Genomic DNA, 22,521 nt, shown 5'->3' with positions numbered 1-22,521 from the left:
AAGATGTGTCAGGTGTGCAAACCAGGCTAACTGCCATGACCTTAACAACTAACCATTTGTTCTTTGTCCTGTAGCTTTATAATCCTCCATTTGAGTACTGTTAGTCTTGCCTTCTTCACATACCCTTATTCCACTCAGAGGTTTTGTCTCCTATAACTTGCTACATTTACAGAAATAAAACATTTTCACTATAAATTCTTAAACTCTTTACTATATTTCCTTGATAATTTTTTTAATCTTATTTCTAACTTTTCTAACTGTAATTGTAGAATATATATTGATGAATTAACACTTAACCAGAAAGCAAGACTGACTTTAGTTAGGCTATGATGTTATAAATATACCAGAGACTAGTCTAACCAACGCCTCCCATAAGCCTGAGGTCTTAAGAGCGTAGTATCTGACAGCACTTCTCTTTCCGCTCTTTTTCCCCCCCAACTTGACTCTCTAGAGCGCAAAGGTGAGACATGGTGGACGGCGGCATTGTTCTGGTCATCTGGCAGCTCTTTTGTTGATATTCTGTGTAAAGATTAAGGTGTGGGGGAGAAGGGATATGCTTCTGAGGAGGACATAGATATTGGTAGGAGAGGAGGCAAAATGGGTGAGGATTTATCATAGTTTAGAAAGATAATTAACACTGAAAAATAATCCCTTAACCTGATCTGAATTTTATGAGAATATTTGATTAAGGTTAGCTATGTTAGGGCAAGATTATAGCTTTGGTTAGGTTAGGTTAGGTTACAAGTATGGGAGCATGTTGAGATTTAAAGGGACACAAGAAAGGAATAATGGTAGTGTTTCCCAACTGATGGGCGATGAATGTGTGAAATGATGAATAAATTGGAGGTAATTAACGGGTACCAATCATATCTGAACGTCTTGAGTGGTAATGTAAAGTGTGTGATTTAGTACAGTACCGAGTGTCTCCTCTGGGTGAGTAGCTGAGTAGGCCAGGCTAGGGGGTTGGTTTGGTTAGGTTAGATTTGGTTTAATTTGGGTTTGGTTTTATTAGGTGAGGTTAGATTTGGTTTGATTGGGTGAGCTTAGGTTTAGTAAGTTAGTTTAGTTATCCCAAAACTCACTAATTGAAATACTGTATTTTCATTAGCTTTAGTTGTGAATCACCAGATACATCAGCCAGCAGCAATGCCCTCCTCCACATCCTGTGTTCTTACACATCCTGCTTGCCTCCACATCTGTAGTCATAATGCACATGGTCTTGTTCCTCAATCATGGTTTATAAACATCGGAGTGTGAGCTTTTTAAAATGACTGTCATGTACTGGTAATGTTACACTTTGCCCCGCCCACCAATATGACCTACAATTTTGTGAGTGGAGATGGTAGTATCCTCTTCTTTAATTATTTGTTTTCAAACTGGCCAATCACAAGCCAAGATGAGAGAAAGAGGGCAGGGCTATTTAATATCTCCATAATGAACAGAGTTTTAGTTTCATTACAGCTCACATCTTGATACTGTATTCTGTAATGAAGGTTCAAAACTTCCAGTACCTGTACAGTGATATGACTCGGATGTTTATTCAACCAGTGCTTGATAAAACTTGAGGTGATGGATAGTTCTTGACTCATATGAACAGGTAATTCCACTCTCAGTTTCTCATGAATACTTTCAGCTTGTGTCCTGAGGCTAAGGACTACCCATCTAATCAAGCCTTTATATTTTTTCAAATACCCATAGTACTAAAGAATTGTCCTTTGTCTGTAGTTGACACTGAAACTTCCATATAACAGATCTCGACCTAATGTTATAGTCCGTTAGATGGACTTTTCACATCTAACGGAACCTCGATCTGACAGACTTCCTTCTCTATAGAGTCTGTTAAATGGAGGTTCCACTGTAGTAGTTTCCAGGTTTTGGCATAGGAGAAGACGAGTAGTGCTTTACAGTATATACCCTGGGATGTTTAGTTAGGCTGGCCCACACCCTTAAGATTAATTTAGACAGTTAACAGTTTTGTACATTTTACGACAGATGGTGCTCACTAGACCTTTCCAGGTACAGTACTTGTAATTTTTGCATAAGGAAATATATATATACTGTATATACAGTGATTAGATATGTACCTTGGGAGTACAATATCCTGCTACCATAACTGAGGGGCTGTTAGATATGTTCCATAGCAGTACATTAACCTACCATAACTGAGGGATGGTTAGATGGATCACAGTCCTCATAGGCTCTGACCTAATCTAACCATTGGGGATAAGGCTAATTGCAGCACAATACACGTACCAATAAGCTAGCAGTCTAATGGTTAGTTTAGGTTAGAGTCTATAAGGACCAATGATCACAAACCTGCTAGCTATGTACGGTAATAGCATGATAGCCTATTAACCCAAGATAATTTATGACACCTACTGAATGAAATACAGAAAAGTTATTAGTGAACTTAGACCAATAAAATAAATTGTAGTGTTGAAAATATTTAGATTTTTTTTACAACCAAACATCCTGGGGTCATAGGTGACATCTTCTGTTTTGAGTTAGCATGTGAGAGAACTATCAGGCCACTTTTTCAATAATTTTTCTTAGAAACTCTGAATTTTTTATGAATTATTTTGATTATTTTTGTTTATTTGATGTAGAATATTTGAACTTGTGCTCCCATAGATGACCAGGTTTTTTTTGGTAAACTTTTAGTATTATTAACTAAATCTTTCACACTGTTAAAAGTACAGTATAGTCATTGTATTTTTTGCCTAGATGGATTTTTAAGAGTTTGTCATAGTACCACAAAGTATAGATAGATAATACTTACTCTTGTTATAATGTTCTTTGTACTGTACAATATTTATCATCAAGAGGAAGACTTATTGAAATATTCCCCATTGATATTTATTGATGAATATTAGTGGAAATAATCTTATAGTATTAGAGATTTAAAGAGTATTATTATTTTATTTTCCCCTGAAGTGACATTTACAGTATATTTACTGGTTCATGAAGGGAATATTCTAGTGTAAATCAGAGTTAATTTTCAACTTTAATTTCATAAGTAATATCTGTTGACACTATTCCCATGTTAATATATTTATCCTGTTAAATATCTGTAACACATCGACAGTATTTAACGACAGTGGTAATAGTTGCTCAGTAATATTCTTTCTTTGTTTCTGTTGGTATAATTATGTCAAGTGAAGTTAATGAAGTGATTTAACAGGCATTCACGGTATTATTTTTTCTTTGAGGTTAATTATGTCAAGCGAAGTTACCTTAATACCATAGAGTTAATAAATAAGTTTAGGTTAGTTGTCACTATGCCAAGGTAAAGAGCTGTGACCAGTTCTCTCACATTGCTTCACTGTTTAGTCTTATATACCTTGGCTTTTGCTGTCAGGAGATAATGTCCAAGTCCAGTGGTTGTAGTTGTGGATGACAGCCATACAGTATACTCTAGTTAAAGTATACTAATGGATGTAAATACATACACTGATGATCTCATATGTTGAATGTTTTGATTACCATGTGTTTTTATTTCTTGATGACCTCACGTTTTTTTAATGCACTTAGCTGTGTTCGTTAATGCACTTAGGTTCATTGACTCGTCTTAAGTTTTTATTTTTGGGTGCACTTAACGTTATTGATGCAACTTAAGTTTACTGATACAAGTCTGTAAACGCACTCAAATGTGGTAATGGGCTGTGGTGTGTTGTTGCACTCAAGCTAACTGATGTAATTTGTTCTTTTATGCATTTACTCATGTACTCAAGTTTTATGAGAACTTCACAGGTATTACATTCAAACCTAATTGTAAACTCTTGCCCTGTACTCAAGTTTAATGAGCGCGACATAATTTTAAACCTAATAGTAAACCCATGGCCCTTAATCTAATTGTAAACTCACGGCCCTTAATCTAATTGTAAACTCACAGCCCTTAATCTAATTGTAAACCCAAGGCCCTTAATCTAATTGTAAACCCAAGGCCCTTAATCTAATTGTAAACCCACGGCCCTTAACCAAATTGTAAACCCATGGCCCTTACCGTCATTTCAGGCCTTCAGATATGTAAACCCTTATTGGAGACTTGACACTTTTTAGTTCCTGCACTTTAATTAAACAGTTGGATTATTTTCAGCTGATAATGGATTACTGTGATATATATGCAAATTAAATCCAACCTATCAAGATACTTCATATTTCATTAATTGTAGTTAAATGTGATTGAAATTACTGCCCATTAAAACAGTTCGTTAGTGTAAAATTGACGAGAAATAAAATTGTGAAATTATTTCCTCTGTGGAACATTTTTTTCCGATTTTACCCGAGAGTTTACCTAAAGGGCTTCGAGGTCTTGATGCACTGTACACACTCAGGGTAAATGAGACTGCCTGTTGCTCTGTGTAATTTGGGGGAATATTTATAAAAGAGAAAATGGGAGAGTAATGTAGGAGGAAGTTAATGGTGATAGTTTTTGTGAATAAATTTAAAATGAGGGAAAATTGGTTGAGAAGAGAGATAGGGAGAAATTAATCTTAGGTTTAATGGGGACAAAATGGAGGAGGATGGTATTTAATTTATTTATTTTATTTTTTCGAACACCTGTTACTGTGGGATGTATGAACAAATGGAGGTATACTGTAGAGTTGGATGACAGTATCTTACAAGCCATGAATTGTTTTGTTAGTGAGTAAAACATAATCAGTGCCTCTGGGATAAACATAGTTATGGAAGGAATGCAAAAGATATCTTACCATTTTACTCCAATATTTTACAGAACATCACATCGGGTAATCCTGTCGGTGAACCCTCGGGCAGACTTGGGAATTACTGTTCCATCATTATTGTTACTACTTTACTGCACTGGTCAGTCACATATACACAGATATTTATAAAGGAAAGAAAATATTCATGCTAACTTATTTTTGTGAAATTTCTGTATACATATAACTTACCCATAATGTTTTGATGACCAATATGAAAAAATATCATTACAATTTATTCTTATTACATTAACTGTCACCAAGGATTTCAATATCTCCTGAAAGTGAGCCATTTTATATAATTTAAAAGTAGTGGTTCAATATATCTCATTCATTTACATTATATTAGGATAGTGAGCAATGTATCTTAACCCCTTGTGTTTGGGGTCGCCTCTGAGCTGAATAAAATCATCTGGCATTAACCAAATATTATAAATGGCGTCCCTGTAGTGAAGGGATTAACTTTGCATCTTGAGGATAAAATGGTCAGTATCTCGCACCAAGAGTCACCACGAGTAGGGTAGAGTTTTATCGTCTTTTATTCACGTATTGATTCCCTTATGATTTTTTTTTAAGTTTATTGCCCGCCCCCCCAAATGCACGTCCCTCCAAAATATTAAATGAAACCAAGCTATGATTGCTATGTTGTCTATAGTACTTCATTGACACCTTTTGTAAATAAAAAAAAATGAATTTGAATCATGATATAAATCGAACTGCAAATATGATTATCGAAATATAAACTTGAAAGTACAGTAACAAATAATAATTGATCAGAGAATTATGAAATAGTCTCCAGTATATAATAAGTTTTAAATATATTTACTGTATATAAATAAATAACTAATAATCCACATCTATTTTTCTTCCTTTTTTTTCTGTTTTCACCTTCTAACATTGAACACCTGCCAAACAAACATCATGCAATAGACTACAGGATATTGGCGAGGAGACGGGGTATACTATTCCTCCCAGGCGTCGGAGCAACTCTCTTCCCATTCCCAAGATCCATGTATCCCTCCACTGTGACCAGGCCGAGGAGAGGAAGCCCAAGGAAGGACCAGAACAGAGTGATCAGTCCTCGTCGGATTATATTAGTGGTATGTGATTCAGTGGTTTAGTAATTAGTGGTGTTATATTTTTCTTTGGTGTGTGTGGGTGTGGAGGTGTTACTGTGGGAATAAAGTACATAGAGATAAAATGCTGTATAGGTTTTTGAGATGGAAAGATTGAATGGTAGAAGAATAGGCTTGAAGTACACATTCACACATATATACAGGCACATATACACACACACACACACACACACAGACAAACAGATACACACACACACACACACACACACACACACACACACACACACACACACACACACACACACACACACACACACACATTAAAGAGTTGAACAGTATAGAGATTTAAAGTAATTAGGATGATACTTACCTAAAAACGATTGAAATAACAAGATATAAAGAGGAAAATATTATATTTTATTTTAGAGAATTTGTGTGAGTGTGAAAGACCAAGAGTGATAACAAAAAGAATGGACAGGAATATAGACTAACCTTTGGAAATAAGACGAGATTAATTATGGAGAATGACGTAAATGGAACAAGGGGAAGGGGAGAATGGGTTGACTTTAAGTAGGAAGACTTATGTAGTACTGTAGTTGGTAATAGTATACATAAGTTAACAAGATTCAATCCCGTTCCACCACAAGACTCCGAGACCTCATCTCGGAGCGGACAGAACTCGAGCGACATGAGCATCGTCAGCAAGTCGATCATCCTCCCTTCCTCCTATCACCACCACCATTTACCACCAGAGGGTGCTGGCGAGAAGCTCCTCACCACACACCGAGATAGAAAATTCAAGTTCTTCCCCAAAGGCAGTGTGCTCTCTGTCCGCGACTTCTTTTGCAAGGAGAAGGAAGAGTCCGAGACGACAAAGCTGAAGAGAGAGAAGTGTCGGCTTTTCCTTGATCTGAGTTTCGTATAATACAGTACATGTCTTGGTTGGTCTAGACATGAAGTATTGCACCTCTCTCACTCACCCTGAAATATATCTCACACAGCAGTGGTGCAGCAGCACATACTGTACAAGCAGTGGTCTGGCTCCTTGCTTCTATTTGCTTTAGACTGAAAAATATTCCTTGTGAGACACTTGATTGATTGTTGCTTATGTAAAATGACTGAATTTGACATGATTCTCTGGCATGCAAATAAGAATAAATGTACTGCATTTTGAATAAGCAAACTACCATGACATTTTTATACTGTATACATATATATATTTTTTAATACTCGTGTCTGTGTTGTTTTTATATAGAATGAGAGATTGATGTTAAAGACTACTAGGCTTTACCTGATCAATAGGACACAACTGAGACTAAAGATGAATGTAAAGTGATCAGTGCTGTACCATCCATGTTGTGCACTGTAGATTAACACGTCCATGAATGTGTTGCACCGTAAACTTTAAATGTGGTTGGCACTTGTACTTGTTGGACGCTACCACCGTGCTGTTAGTTGAAACACTCGTGGATGTAAGCACCTCATTATTTATTAACCACTAAATAGCGGCCATTATTAGTGAGAGTTAGTTGTAGTGGCCATCATCTGTGGAAGTATTATGTTCCTTGTGTTCTGTGTCTGCTCTGATGGGGGGGGGCAGGTCAGTGGCGTAGGGAACCCTTTGCTGAAGCAGTTGATTCATGCACATTATCAGTTATCACAAGGCTGTACAAGGAGTTAGACTGAAACCTGGGCTGAGAGAGAGAGACAGGCTTTCAGTGATAAAATTTAAAACTTGTCTGTGTGCAAATATCCAGAAATTTGATTGGTCATAATCCCGAATGAGCTTGTTAATAACATTTTGTACCGTACACGCGCCCCAAAGGGTATCTTGACGATCTTGTGTTAGACAATATGACACAACGGACTAAGGATTTTGACAACCGTACCGAGACAACAGGAATCATGGCGTTCATTTTGAAATTATCGGATATTAGGTTCATCTCTACGTGGGGGTTGAACAAGTGTGTGTGTCAACTCATATAAGGAAAATATAACTAAAAAAAAGAGAAATTCATTGATAATATTTACAAACTGATTTCATTCATGTGATCACTTCTTCTTTATTAAGTGTAGCATGTGAATCATGTTATCTGCATTTATCTTGTATGTTTCTTATGTCTTTATTATCCTCATAATATATTCATCTATTAAGGTTGCCTCTTGTCATTTTACGATTGAAAAGTATTGTTTACGTCATCAGTGTTTGTATTTGAGTGAGCTCCTATCACCATCAAAAGGGCATTAAATGTTTGTGTTTGTGCATCCATCTGTCTGTACATCCCATCAGTTAAAGTTCCTGGCTGTCTCCCTTAAGTCAGGCAGCCCAGTATGGTACACACTCTCATATTGGGGGTTCATGTCCTTAGATAATGTCAGCCCTTCCCAGCACACTGTCAACCTCACATGTGGGTGACATAGTGCACTGGTTGTTCCTTGTGGCTGGAGGTCTTATTAGTCATGACTTACCACTCTAAGGTTACTGCCCACAACCACTGATCCCAAGCCATTCAACCATTTTGTATTCAATATCTGGCTGACCAACTTTAAGGACAGTCACACCATTCAGGTTGTCCCCGTCTCTGCATGTGTTCTGTATCACTACCCTTGAGAAGCTTCAGTTCTGGGTGTTATCATTGTTAGGGGAGGACCTCTAGCGTTAAATTTACCCATCATAAGAAGGTGAAGGGAAGATTTGTTAACTTCCCCTAACAGGAAATAAAGGAAGTAATATTCTCATCTTTTCTACTTAAGATTTTTAAAGTCTTGTTTCTTGTCCACAGATTCACCTTACCTGGCAGATCCACCGTGCCCTCGGCGAGAGGGTATGTCAAGCTCTGGGGGCAGCACAAGGAAGAAAAAGAAACTTACTGAGCTTAGAGCTTTTGTTGAGACTAAGCTGAGGTCATGCTCAGAGAAAGCCCTTGAGAAGATAGGTCATGAGGACTCGAGGAGGTCATCCGTGTCTGAGGAACCGGTAACTGTCTCCCAGGGTTGGATCATGACATGTTTCATTGTTCAGTAGTGAGTGGGGAGCCATTTATTTTTTCCACCACTAGACAGCTCAGTTTTCTAGCCAATCAGGTGAATGGTCTGTTCTCTGTTGAGAAAGATTGAAGTGAATTCCTATTTATTGACCAAGGGGAAAAAGTGTGAAGTGTGACATGGAATCTTTGGTAGAAACTGAAGGTGTTGAAATGTGAGTCAACTACATGAACACTAATCTTTTCTCTTGTGTTGAGTAATGGTTTATGAGTGTGGAGGTGTCTGTTGATCACCACATATTGTATGGGTCACTTATACTTCCTTACAGAAATCAAAATAATGTAATGGATGTGGGAAAAAATGTTTCTTTTGACTTTTTTTAGCAGTGTGACTTGGATGTTATCAAAAACAATCCCACTTCATGTAGTTTGTGATCATAGTACAGTATATAATAAGGGTCCACTGTGACACAACATTAGCTTATCATGTGTTTGCCTCTACAGCCTGGGGCAGGGGGGGAGTTTGGTGGCAGTTCTTGGGGCATCGACGGAGAAAAGTCGCGGCCACAGTCTGCCTTGGATAAGTTTGTGGAGGATCACCATCAACCGTGTCCTCCATCACCAAGATTTCCCCCAATTGGTCTAGTTAAGGGCAAGAGTATGCCATCCCTCAGGTAAGTCTTCCCAGGTGCCGTCGACAGCTCCATCATGTAAAGTGACCAGTAAATTATTGAGAATTGTTGACCATTTAACATTACAGCTGTGTATATATATATATATATGTGTGTGTGTGTACGGTATATGTATTTGAAGGAGCCTTTACGCAGTAACTCGACCATCATTAGATTAAATTAGTCTGAATTTATGTAAGGATGGCAGTATATTTTAACAAGAGTTTTAATGCTTTTGGTGTTGAAGTATGCAAATTAAGTATCTAATTTGAATTTTCTTCATTTGCATCAGTGGTCCATGCATATCTTATGAGTATAGATTGTCTAGTTTCTCTTTTACATATTTTCTACCCAAAGTGATGGGCATGTGTGTCAAGACAAACATATGTGCACCTTCTCCTAGCTTTGACATGCTTAGATGCTCATATATATTGATCTCTCTCTCTCAACTCTGCTAATCTTCCTCACTTTACATTTTCATTAAGTATATTTGTGTAAGCTTGAGATGATAATAAGATAGTTCATAAAGGTATGCTCTATTTTCTTCATCTTGAGTGTTGCTTTATGACATATTTCTATATTTGTGTATGTAAAATAATTATACTGTATGGCTAACATAAAGGAGTATCCATTTTGGTAATTTTTTATGATAATTCTTTGAGTAAAAACTTCAAGAGCTTGATTGGTTTACCCATTTTATCCCTCCAACTTGAAGTGTGTGTGTGTGTGTGTGTGTTAGAGGGGTATACTGTACCTACATATGAACGTAGATTTATTTTACTGTAATTTTTCCTCGGTGTCAACCATTTTGAGGGTGAGGTGGCTGGGCTGGCTTTCTGCATTCATCATATATAGTTGTGATTTATACTGTCATTCTGCCTTTATAATGGTGTCCAATAAGCCAGTCCCAGGTAACACTATGGTGTGGTAACCTGACCATTGTGTATTATGAAGCAATATGAAAAGCTGTTTGAGGTCATAGGTCAAGAGTGTTAAAGAGAGCTGCAGAGTGTAGAATCATAACACAAAGCTAATTCAGTTGATCTTGGTAATTAATCTTGTTTATGTGTAGTTTAAGTAACATCTTAGTCTAAATTTGTTGGAGACGGAAACAAGGAAGAATTATTGGTAAGTACAATACATAAATGTTTTTTTTAGATGTTTTATATATTTACAAATACAATACTGTACCTGTATAAAGCACAGGTAGTGAGAAACAAGAGCTAATGGTAATATGAGTACATAACAACGTATATATTGTCCTCTGATAACACTGTGGGAGAATGAAAACAAGAATTGTATGACTGTGAAGAGGCTGAGACCCAGGTGTAGACCAAGACTGACTTGAGGAAAGGTTGTGAGACATTATACCTAACTACAGAGGGACCAAGCAGCATCAAGAGTTAATTGACCCCAACAAATGTGAACAATGGTGGTGATGAGGCCAGGAATTCCAACACATCCCTGCCTATATTTGAGGAGTACAATGGTGTCCCTGTCACTTAGAATGGTTACTTTTAAGGACTTAGTTGTGATGGAAAGAAGTAATTACTCATGAATCTGGCCCACCTGTTAGTATCAAAGGTGTACTGTACTTTACCTGGGGTTTATTGGGTAATGTGGGTTACTTAGTTCTAGATTTAGTTAAGGAAATGAACTTCAGGATCAAGCCTTCACATTTAACCTGTGTAGTTGAGCTATGGGGAGGAGAACTTAATCGTGTGTGTGTGTGTGTGTGTGTGTGTGTGTGTGTGTGTGTGCGCGTGCGTGCGTGCATGTGCGCGTGCGTGCGTGTTTTTTTTTTTAATAACTCCAGGAGGGACACACACACTGATAACTGGCTTGCCACAATCTGCATTTCATTTTTTTTTAGGAATTTACTTCCTTTTCGATTTATCACACGTCAGAAAGAAAGGATCACCCAAGAAGTATAGATGAGGTAATATTATGTTACTGAGATGTCATCCCTCTAATGTTTGTGTAAGGAGATGTCTTGATGATGTGGGCCTCTTGACTTACCACTTGTAAAATTATTCATCTCTTGTATATAAGTGATATATGTAACACACTTGGTCTTTATATCTCTGTGTAAGGTTAAGTTTGGTATTATATATGACACAAACAGTATTATATATGGAATGATATTTGTCTTGCTCTTATACAAGTTTGGTGACTATAGTACTGTACAGTATGCTAAGGATTGGCCTTACATATGTTAAAAGGCTTTGCCTTGTTTCTGCAACAGGCTTGGTCATGTATGTTTTGTGTCTAGCTACTGTGTTCCCTGTCCTCCCTGTTAAGGCTCTCTTACTATCCTCTCAGTGTTCTATCTCAATGTTCTTCTTTCTCAATGTTCTCTCCTTGTTCTCTCCCTGGCTGGACGTGCAGCAGCCTCATTGATGAGCTGCCGTGCCTGGGGTAAGTCCTCACGTTCTCTGCAACTTAAACACTTGTGTTTTGCCCAGCAGTTTTTCTCAAGTATGTATTTTGTAAATTTAGAAGTTTGATATTTTTTGCCATATTTTGTCATGGATATTTTATTCTGATTCAGTCTTAATTTGGGTAAAACATAAACATTACTGTATCAGTCTCATTGTTTTTTTATATGGCTTTATCTTTTGAAGTTCAAAAAATCATTGGTTAACCATTAAATCAATTTGGTTTAACATATTTTACATTATTTTTGTATTTGACTAAATAATGTTGCATCAATTCTCTTAATTATTTTTCTCACTGTTTTTATTGGATCTATAATACATTGGTTATTTTTGATGATGATAAACCTAAGTATTGTAGCCTATGGTGGGTATTGGTGCTCTAAAAACAGGTGTTTAGTGCAGTCTCTTGTATTACATTACTGTATATGACTCCCCTTCAATCACCTTTAACTCCCTCCACCTTATATTTAACATCTTTAAGCTTCCTTTCATATTGTTTGGTATATTGTACAGAACTCTGCTTCTCTCTCAGTTCTTCAGTGGCACCCCTCACCTGCTCGATGTGTACACCTCTCACTACCTGACACAGTACAAACCAGAACTCATGTTGACTGTTAGCCTCTCTGTATCATGCATGAATTAATTAAGGTATTGTTCAGTAGTTTATGAATAGGCAACATAATGGTAATACAAAGTAACTGGAAATATATCCCAGTAATTAGGGTTTTGTTAAGGTCTATCTGCATAATACACAGTACATAAGCACATTAATGAGTGTTTATTTATATAGTACCTAACACAGTGTACTTAACATTATGACCATTTTGGGACCAATCACTGTATGTTGTGGTACAGTGTAGTAGTGTGGATGTTAGCAATGAACTTGACCATCAATTATTACCTCATTCAACTCTCCTTTTGGAACAATTTGTATTTGTAGATCATATTAATTTACCAAAGGACTGGAGAGTTTCAATGGTAATACAGAATCAGAATAAGGAACTTTTTTGTCCATATACTGTATACAATAAGAAATATTGTTTGTACGTTGTTTGGTGTTGGTATGGTAGACTTTGTGCCTCAACCCAGACATAGAGATATAATTAACACTCCTCATCCTATTAATTTTTTGCTTACTGGTGTATTATGGAAATGTTTTAGTTGAAAATAAAGTTAGTGCAAAAATAGTGTAGTTATGATGGGATGTGGTTTAATTGTACAGAAATGATAAACGACAGAATGGAAGAGTAGACAGATAATTACCGGTTCATATTAATTAGTAAAGAAGGATACATAAAGATATATCAGTTGTCATTCCTCACTACTGTTAATGCAGGGGAGCATATTTGTCCATCTGTCCAATTTAGTTCCTATAGCCATTACATATTGTGTGTGAGTTCTGATGAGTGACCTATGCTGTGGGTTACCTGTTACAACACTCACTATAACACTGCATCACAATAGTGTACTGTGGTGCTATTTTAACGTAAGACAATAACAAAACACTGTTCCAACATAACCTCAGGCCATATTGTGTGACAGTGCCTTATGTCTTAATATTTCAGTCTTGAGTTATCGTGATCTTTTTTACCAACTGTATCTTAAGTAATTAAAGAAAAGAAAGATGGGACTTAGTTGGATCGAGTGGAGATACACTAGTACAGGTGCTCCCAACCTGTTGCCCGCTAACACCAGGTAGAGAACCCCAGCACTAGTGTATTGTAGATGACCTTAAGATACCCAGTAACAAAGGGTACCTCGCAGGATATAGTTGTGTAAGTCATGTTATATGAAGAGGAAAGATATATGGAATAACATGATAAAAAGTGGATCAGGTTATTGCTTCTCAGATGATGTAGTGTCATGTGTGTATTACAGGTACTTATTTAGTTAGTAATTATGGGTAGTTTAGATAAAGTAATCACTTGTTATATAGATATTACATAACTGTCTAGTAATGATAGGAAGGTGTTCAGTGTACAGCAACTTAACATAAATCTTGTGCACTTGGTGTCTCTAAAGCAGAACACTCTACTGTATAACTTCAATATTAATCCCTTTAATATTGCACCACCAATTACTCCATCTAACATGTACTTTTACTGCCATACATGTAGGAGTGTTGGTTAGTTAGTGGAAGACACGATGAATGGTACACGTGTAATGTGTACCTGTGATGATATCTACACTCAGGTTAAGGTATACAGTGATGCTGGGTGTAGTGGTGCAGTACTGTATTGTATTGGCCAGTTGGGATTTCAGAGCTTCCTGTAGTGAAGTACAAATACAAAATATCTAGAAGGGCTTTTACCTCATAAGTAAAAGTCCCGGTTTTTATTCCTACCCAGAGTGGAATACAGTACTGTACTGAGTTCCTACATGTATATAAATGTTTGCACAGTCGGTGATAACATGATTCCTGTACATATTTGTGTGCTGTGGTTGATGATGGGAGCAAACCTTGACTGCATTATTGTCTTACCAAGTGTGTAGAGAACCTGCCAGCTGCTAAATGCTGAGATTTGAAGGATCACCATCTGTCTATATGGTCACCCTATAGGAATAAAAAAGGAAGATTCATATCAAAGTAATTTAATCTTCTTGGTTGTCATAACTTCATGTACAGTTCTTTATAAAAGCCTTTGTGTAACTTATAGATATGATGTCACTTGTTTAACATACAGTATAGGTTTTTCAACATAAACTGTATAATAAAAAATATAAATTTCACAGTTTTATAAAGGCTGAACAACTATGGCGACTCTGTCTGATGAAATTAACACAGGCATGTTTAGATGTTAACTGTAGCTGAGTTAACAATTACTACATTATCAAGTAAAGGAAATCATTGTTCCTGGGACAATTTGAGTTGACCCATATGTCTGTTTCAGTTAATTTAGCTTCTGGCTGGCTCAAACCAATGGTGGGATGGTGAATGAAGGGAGGGAAGGATTAATGAATGAAGGGAGGGAATGATGAATGAAGGGAGGGAAGGATTAATGAATGAAGGAAGGGAATGATGAATGAAGGGAGGGAATGTTGAGTGAAGGGAGGAAATGATGAATGAAGGGAGGGAAGGATTAATGAATGAAGGAAGGGAATGATGAATGAAGGGAGGGAATGTTGAGTGAAGGGAGGAAATGATGAATGAAGGGAGGGAATGATGAATGGAGGGAGAGAGCGATGAAAGAAGGGAGGGAATGATGAATGGAGGGAGGAAATGTTGAGTGAAGGGAGGGAATGATGAAAGAAGGGAGGAAATGATGAATGAAGGGAGGGAATGATGAAAGAAGGGAGGGAATGATGAATGGAGGGAGGAAATGTTGAGTGAAGGGAGGGAATAATGAAAGAAGGGAGGGAATGATGAATGGAGGGAGAGAACGATGAAAGAAGAGAGGGAATGATGAATGAAGGGATGGAATGTTGAGTGAAGGGAAGGAATGATGAAAGCAGGGAAGGATTAATGAATGAATGGAAGGCATTAATGAATGAATGGAAAGATTAATGAATGAATGGAAGGATTAATGAATGAAGGGAGGTATTAATATGCCTGACTATGTAGCCATATAATCGTACTAATACTACCGCTAGGATCACTAATACAGGTATGTAGGTGAAGGCCGACCAGACAGACGAGCCTTCCCCCAGATGATAGGGGCGACTCACCCCATCATCACCGTCACCCAGCACACGCCGTCTCCCAGTGAGCACGGGTGGAGGGACCAGGTAAAGGATTTCACTCGTTGACGTTGCAAAATAGGGAATTTGTTCAGTATAGAGAGGTCATAGTGGGATCTGAGGAGCAGTTGGGTATATTGAAGTTTGTTATAGAGAGGTTATATATGTTTCTCTGTTATATAGTTTATCAGTCAGTCTTATCTACTTATATGTTTCTGTCTCTCATATAGTTTCTCAGTCAGTCTTATCAATGTTATAATCCCTCAATCTCAGTATTTCAGTCGTGTGTATTTATTAGCCTTTTAGCCTCTCAAGTCTTTTAAATTATCAGTGTCTCAGCCTGTTTATGTATCTTCAGTTCCATCCAGTGTATTTCTCTACAGTTTTCATCTTGCTAACTTTAACCCCATCATCTCCACCATCGACCTCATCTCCGCCTCCGTCACCAGGCATCACAGAGCGGAAGCATCGAAGGTCACGTCATATACCAGAAGCCTCCACTGTCGCGCTCCCAGACGGACTCCAACATACAGTACTCACACGAGGAGGCCGTTGAAGTCCCAGGGTCAACCCACTACATCACCCGCGACGGTCACATCAACCTCCACGTTCTCCTGAAGGTAAATGTCCACGGTAAAGGCTCATGTCGTGGCTATAGGCTGTTCCATCTTGGTCCTCCATTCAGATAAAAAAGTTACTCTGATTGTTAATAACACAGGACAGTTTTTTTTTTTTTTTACGGGTATTAGCCCACCCGGACACAGGTCACTGACCCACATAAGGGCCCGGGGGGCGAAAACGTAATAATAATAATAATAATAATAATAATAATAGTAATAATAATTCAGATAAGTAAAATTTATAATAAAAAATACAAAAATAGAAATAAAATAATAATGATAACAATAATGATAATGAAAACACTGCAATAATAATAATTATAATAATAATAAGGAACCATAAAGAAATTAAAAAAAAAATTATTAGTGAGAAACGATATATGTATGTTGTGTTGTCATTAGCAATAGAAACAATTGAGACCCTGCAATTATGTGTAAATGAGGCAGAAAGTCAGATCAGCAACCTGGGCCTTGGTCACAATTTTTGCAATGCCATATAGCAGCAGGGCCTACCATTAGACAACACATTATGCTTCCCAGTTTAGTTCATATCTTTTTTTATCATCTTTTAAATTCACTTCTATCTCATATCATCAGTCACTTGTAGTGTTTATAATGTCATTAATTTACCGACACGGACAAAATGTATCGGCAGGCAGCACAGTCTGTAGCTCAGCGCGACGCCCACGTTTGTTCTCTACGAGTGTGTGAAATTCTTCTCCACCTCCTGGACTTCCTGTTGGACTTGGGGCTTCTCAAGACACCAAAACGATGGGAGAAACTGGACAAAGAGGAAGGAGAAGATGACCCCAAGCCACCACAGAAGGACAAGGAACAGAAGCATCACTATATATTTATGGACACAATTATCAGGTACAGTTCCCTGTTGCTTCCTTGTCCATATTAATGGTGCGGTACAGTGTCTATCACAGCTCAGGATAACACGTGGAAATAAAGTTCTTGGGGAGTTGATATATAAAAGGAAAATGTATATGTTTTTGCTGTTGTGTGTTCCACTACAGTGTCCCTGACTTGGGTGAATATACTTACAGGATTTACCGACACCTCGGATGTCAACATGGATGTAACGACGGACACCGGGGTCCGCCGGCTGACTTCCTGAGGTACACCGGTCAGGGCCTCTTGGCTCGACTGTACCGCTCCGACCAGAGTGCCTTTAGGAAGTACCTCAGGATGTACGTCAAGACCAAAACAATGATGGAAATTCTGGAGTTTTTCCACGCCTTCCTCGGCTTTTGTGTTGACCCCGGATCACTGCTGTCGCCCATTAGTAAGTGATCATCTATATAGAGCTATATCTTGTACAGTAATTATTTGTTTGCTTATTATTGTTATCTGTCAGACATCATGAACAGGAATTACAATTAATATACTGTACCCTACGGCCTACATTGTGACGTACCGGTAGTTTGGAATTTTTAGAGGTATACAATACTTTGTTTTAGTTTTGTTATAAACTAAAGATAAACAAGTGTTTTGGTGATGAATAAATATATTGATGTTTGTCCTTTAGGTCAGAAGAGGACAGGCTCAGGTAAAGGTGTTGACAACCAGCAGGGAGGATATGCCACCAACTTTGGGGCCTCACTTGGTGGTGCTGGCTCCAGGGGCATTGAGGGACAGCTGGTGGCTTCTGTGTTTAAGGCTCTGGTGTCTCGGTTTGTTAAGTCAAGCAAAGAATTAAAGAATCCAGAGAATATGGTGAGTACAGAACAGTACTCATTAAAAATTGTATTTTGCTTTCAAGTGATCATGTTTCAAATATGTATTGAATTCTTAAGATGTATGTTTTAACTTAGGGTCTTTGCCAGGCAGCTTTCTGTTAGTATAGTGTCAGCTGTCAGTTGAGGACTTAGTGTTCAGTTATTGATCCTTGTCTGACCAATCAGCACACTTTGCCACCAGTTGAAGTGCTTGTCTAGCAAACTCAAGTCACCTCATCAGGTCTTGGTTATAAAATGGAATTTCCTGATTGATTCACAAAATTAATTAATAAAAGGATGCCTTGTTATATAAGAAAAAAAAAGAGAAAATTTTGTATTAAGGTTGGTGCCCCTCCCTCAGGCTGTGTACTGTGATGTGCGCCAACTGTTGGGATACATCAGGGAAGGTCACGGTGGAGTGTTCCGCAGGGTGGCACTGTCAGGTCTCATCGACTCTGCCGATCGCCCTCACAAACATAGGCAGAAGCTACAAACTACCCGAGTTGTCAGGTCAGCACAGTACTGTACTAATGTGTGTGAAAACATAAAGAGGATGAAATATTATAAATGTTGATGGTGGAGAACTGAATATGGTAATCCTTTGAACTTTTAACAGAAATTGATACACTGTAACTTTGATTTACTTTTAATATTCCTCCAATCAGACGTGTGACGGTGGAGGAGGACGCATATCGGGATTCTCCTCCGACCATGACCGAGGAAGGAGGTGAAGGTGGTAAAGGAAGGAAAGGACTCTTCAAGAAGAAGTCCACATCTTCCTCCATTTCCTCAGTCATGAGAAAAGCTCCCTCAGTTAGCAGTGTCTATGATGACCAACAAGAGGTGTGCAGATAATCTTATTTACCTAATGGCTGTGTGGATCCTCTGTTGTTCTTGATAGTCTTGTCTATGGCTGTTGTATGGATGATATTTTCCACTATTTGTACTGAAGTTCATTATAACATTATGAGAAGAGAAAACAGGAGTTCTTGGGAGTTTGATATATCAGCTGACAAAATATAAATGCTGTAGACAAACTAATACCGTAATTTCTTTTTAAATGTTGTAATCCTTTACTGTGTTTAAAAGTTTTATTGATTATATGGTCCTTCAAGTGATGAATTATTCTTGGTAAACAGGACTCTCCAGGTGGCCAGAGTCCAGTGTCAACAGTACGTCGACGTCACACTCAGATGTTGGCATCTCGACCTTTAGAGTACGACCACCTTGCACCAAATGCCCATCCTAAAGGCAGAAGAGTATCTAAGTTTGGTGAGTCATGTTTATATGTACTTGTGATATGTAAACTCTCTTGTAATGGAAGGCTTAGGATATTGTCAGACACACTGTATCTGTTTGTCATATGGTCCATCTATATGACCATCTACCATACTATCTTCTCATGGATCAGGGAATGGAATTTGTCAGGAGTCTGCAGCTTAAGAGGATGAAGTCAGGTTAATGCAGGCCAGTTCTTCTCTCTCTCTCTCTCTCTCTCTCACAAATCTCAGGATCAGGCAGTTTTTTGTACATCCTCCTCTCATTTTGGAATCAGGTTGAAGAAATAATTGTATTTCTAGCAACTTAACTACTGTACCTTCTAATGTGTTTCTAAATATATATGACTAGAACACTATTATCCACACCTCTTCAGTGAGTTGGCTCAGGGGTCGAAGTATGGATGGAGGAGGAGGAATTAATCCATACCTCGACGAGCATGTGGAGCTGCCCCCAGCCCTTGCTCGCCGCCTCTCCCACTCGGCATCACACAGCATCTCCCACGGTCTGGCCGGTGGTGTTACCCGGCCAAGACTGATCACCAAGCCTGGAGCCGGGTATTTATTGTTTATTTATTCGTATCTTTATTTATTATTTAGAATTGTGATAATTTCTGTGTTGCCACATTGTTGACTTTTTAAATAGCCAAGTAGCATATTAGCCATCCAACTTCACATCCTAACCTAACCAATTCACTTCTCTGTAAACATGGCCACTGTGATGTACTGTATGTGGAACTGTAGATTGAGTTTTATCCCCAGTATCCATCTTTGTATACATATCAGCCTATGGTTATCCAATGGCACCTCATCACCTTCCTGTAAAAACTGTAATGCATTTTGTTTCATTGTCAATCTTGCAGACCCATGGGTATCAGGCTGATGATGGTGCGTCGTAGGGTAGAGGACCATGTTGGGAGGATCAGCTTTGGGAAGGGGAAGAAGAAGGACTACAGTTGTGATGAGACACCAGGTAAAGCTTTAACTCCCGATTACTCCGTCAAACTCTCTCTCAGGTTTATTATATATATTGTGTGTTACATTCTACTTATATTATGAATATATTTCATCAGTTTGCCATAATCTTTGTCAATGTTTCACTTGTTACTTGTTCTGTCAGACCCAAGCCGGAGGAACAGTCTTGATCTAGACGGAGGAGTGCGAGAGACAAGTGTAGTTCTTGTGAGGGAAAGAAAGCTGGTGCCTATGGACCTTGTGAGGAATGGAATGTTGCGCTTTAACTTCCTGCTGGAGACCTGCCAGCCTGGCTCTGTACCAGACCCACAACTCATAGCTGCTGTGTTGGACCTGGTCAGTGACAGACGTACAGTATTATATGTTTTTGTTTCTTCCCTTGTGACTGTTTTCTCAGTACAGTATTGTACAGTACAGTACTGTACAGGGTAGCAGGGAACAAAAGTTTCATACATTTTTCTGTATTTATGGTCATTCAGTCTTAAAACTGCTGCCATATTATTCCTCTATATTATGATGTTGTCTGTTCATTTGTTCTTTTATAAGTAATAATTTATAGTATTTGGATAAATATGATAAGTTAATACAAAAAATTCTAACAAATAATTTAGTATTAATTACCAGTGTGTGTTTTACACAGCCCGGTGCACCAGTGGTAGCCCGCGCTGCCTTCCTCATGGAGATCGCTCACTTCATACACCGCTGTAACCGTGGTGCTTGGCCAGCTTGGATCAAGATGTCCCTACCAATGTACCGCCCATCAGTTCCTCTCAGTCGGACTCCTCCTTCAGGAGCAAGAAGGATGAACATCCTTCAGCGTGCTGCTGGCAGGATGTTTTATCAGTGGGCTGAGGTAGGACTTCAACACTTGACTTAACTATGTTTGGTGACTCCTGTAGTACTTTTTAAGTGACAATAATGGCTGGAACTTATTCAATAATTAATTAATAACTTCCTGTTAAATCCGTTTATCTAAAATGAGAACTTCAGATAGCTACACAAGTTACCAGGTCCAGAGTTGATCATAAAATGGTATTTCTGGATCATTGCTTCACATCCACAGGTTTTCATTATACTGTTAATCATTTTTGTATTATTTAAGTGATTATCCTGAATTTTGGTGTGAGTTTTGTAATCCATATAAAATTGGAACTACAGTACTGTATTGGTACCTGCTGTAAAAGATTTGTACTTTGGTTTGACACTATCCCACATGTAACAAGTGGGCTGAGTGATGTTATGACAAGGTGCATCAGGTGAAGATATCACTTAACATGAAGGAACTGTTGTGTGTGATTAAAGATGGCAGTAGAGTTTAAAGTTCCATCACAGGTATAAGATAAACCTAAGTTGAAGGAACCATTTACAGGCCCTGGGGACACGCCTGGAAGAACTGCTGGAAGAGTCTGGACCCACAGTGGAGGAGGTCGTGTCCCCTATAACAGACACGGAGACTCGTCGTGCCCTCAGAGCCAACGATGAAGAAGAAGACTTCCTCGATGAAAGTATTGTACCTTGAGTCTTATACATAATTATATACCACTAGTTATTCTTGGTGTTTCACTGCTGTAGGTTATGTATCAGTGATGCTGAGACTGTGGGATATTGATCAACCCTCTGATACACTCTTGTTATTATAAATACCTCATATAATACTGTACAGTGAAGCCTCTGTTTAACTGACTATTAAACAGAGGGAAATCCATGACATCAAGGGCCCATTTGATATGAAACCCCTATGTAATGGAGAAGTCTTTTATATGGAGGTTTGACTGTAGGTACTCTAGGATCACCCTTCTAATATGAGTCATTAAAGTCTGTGGTGGGATGTGTCCTCTCCTGCAGTTAGTGTCAACCCAGGAGGAGCTGACTGTCCAACAGCCCTCAAGCTGGTGGCTGTGCAGGTGTTGCTGGAGATCACTGCCTTCCTCAGGGAGACATACACAGCCTTACCAAAGTCTTCCAGGTAGTAATTGTTTATTATTAATATTGATCTAAAGACACTTATGTTGCTTCACGTACTTGTGGGCCACCGTGGGTAAGGTGTCGGATTCATAACACTAAATATCACGTGTTTTAGGTTATCCGTTCGTGGTGAGCGACAGTCTGGTTGGGGTCCTCCTTGTGGTGGGTTGGGACTAGGAAGGGACCACGCCCGGCGATGGTCCATGGCCCTCTCCTCCATGGGGTACTCCCACCCTTCTGCCCAGAGCCTACAGAGTATCGGTGAAGGCCATCCAGGTGGGACAGTTATGTTTTATAGTTCAGTCTTATTAAATATATGTTTAATGTTGTCTGTCCTGCCATACTGTCTTACCAATTAGCTGTACAATGAAACTGCAGTAAATGTGATAAGG

General features: G+C 38.4%; 1 protein-coding gene across 14 annotated transcripts in view; it reads left to right on the top strand.

The window, feature by feature from the left end:
• LOC121856415 (protein unc-80 homolog) overlaps positions 1–22,521 on the top strand; it is a 104,959-nt gene that overhangs the window by 38,474 nt on the left and 43,964 nt on the right. For 10 of the 14 annotated variants that reach the window (XM_042352005.1, XM_042352011.1, XM_042352012.1 and 7 more), the window contains 21 exons: positions 452–460; positions 5,652–5,821; positions 6,445–6,711; positions 8,581–8,774; positions 9,286–9,455; positions 11,841–11,870; positions 15,496–15,616; positions 16,018–16,188; positions 16,844–17,061; positions 17,241–17,479; positions 17,723–17,910; positions 18,274–18,422; positions 18,578–18,755; positions 19,052–19,184; positions 19,567–19,747; positions 20,053–20,162; positions 20,310–20,500; positions 20,805–21,017; positions 21,534–21,669; positions 22,010–22,130; positions 22,245–22,405. In XM_042352005.1, coding sequence (XP_042207939.1) covers positions 452–460; positions 5,652–5,821; positions 6,445–6,711; positions 8,581–8,774; positions 9,286–9,455; positions 11,841–11,870; positions 15,496–15,616; positions 16,018–16,188; positions 16,844–17,061; positions 17,241–17,479; positions 17,723–17,910; positions 18,274–18,422; positions 18,578–18,755; positions 19,052–19,184; positions 19,567–19,747; positions 20,053–20,162; positions 20,310–20,500; positions 20,805–21,017; positions 21,534–21,669; positions 22,010–22,130; positions 22,245–22,405 — 3,350 coding nt within the window. The remainder of the gene's footprint in view (positions 1–451; positions 461–5,651; positions 5,822–6,444; positions 6,712–8,580; positions 8,775–9,285; positions 9,456–11,840; positions 11,871–15,495; positions 15,617–16,017; positions 16,189–16,843; positions 17,062–17,240; positions 17,480–17,722; positions 17,911–18,273; positions 18,423–18,577; positions 18,756–19,051; positions 19,185–19,566; positions 19,748–20,052; positions 20,163–20,309; positions 20,501–20,804; positions 21,018–21,533; positions 21,670–22,009; positions 22,131–22,244; positions 22,406–22,521) is intronic. The other 4 variants (XM_042352014.1, XM_042352003.1, XM_042352013.1 and 1 more) reach the window with 3 other exon arrangements.

Source organism: Homarus americanus, unplaced genomic scaffold (genome assembly GCF_018991925.1).
Source record: "Homarus americanus isolate GMGI-L3 unplaced genomic scaffold, GMGI_Hamer_2.0 scaffold48220, whole genome shotgun sequence".
NCBI classification, from domain to species: Eukaryota; Metazoa; Arthropoda; class Malacostraca; order Decapoda; family Nephropidae; genus Homarus; species Homarus americanus.
Note: the sequence above shows the minus strand (reverse complement) of the source record. Positions and strands in the feature narration are given on the sequence as shown.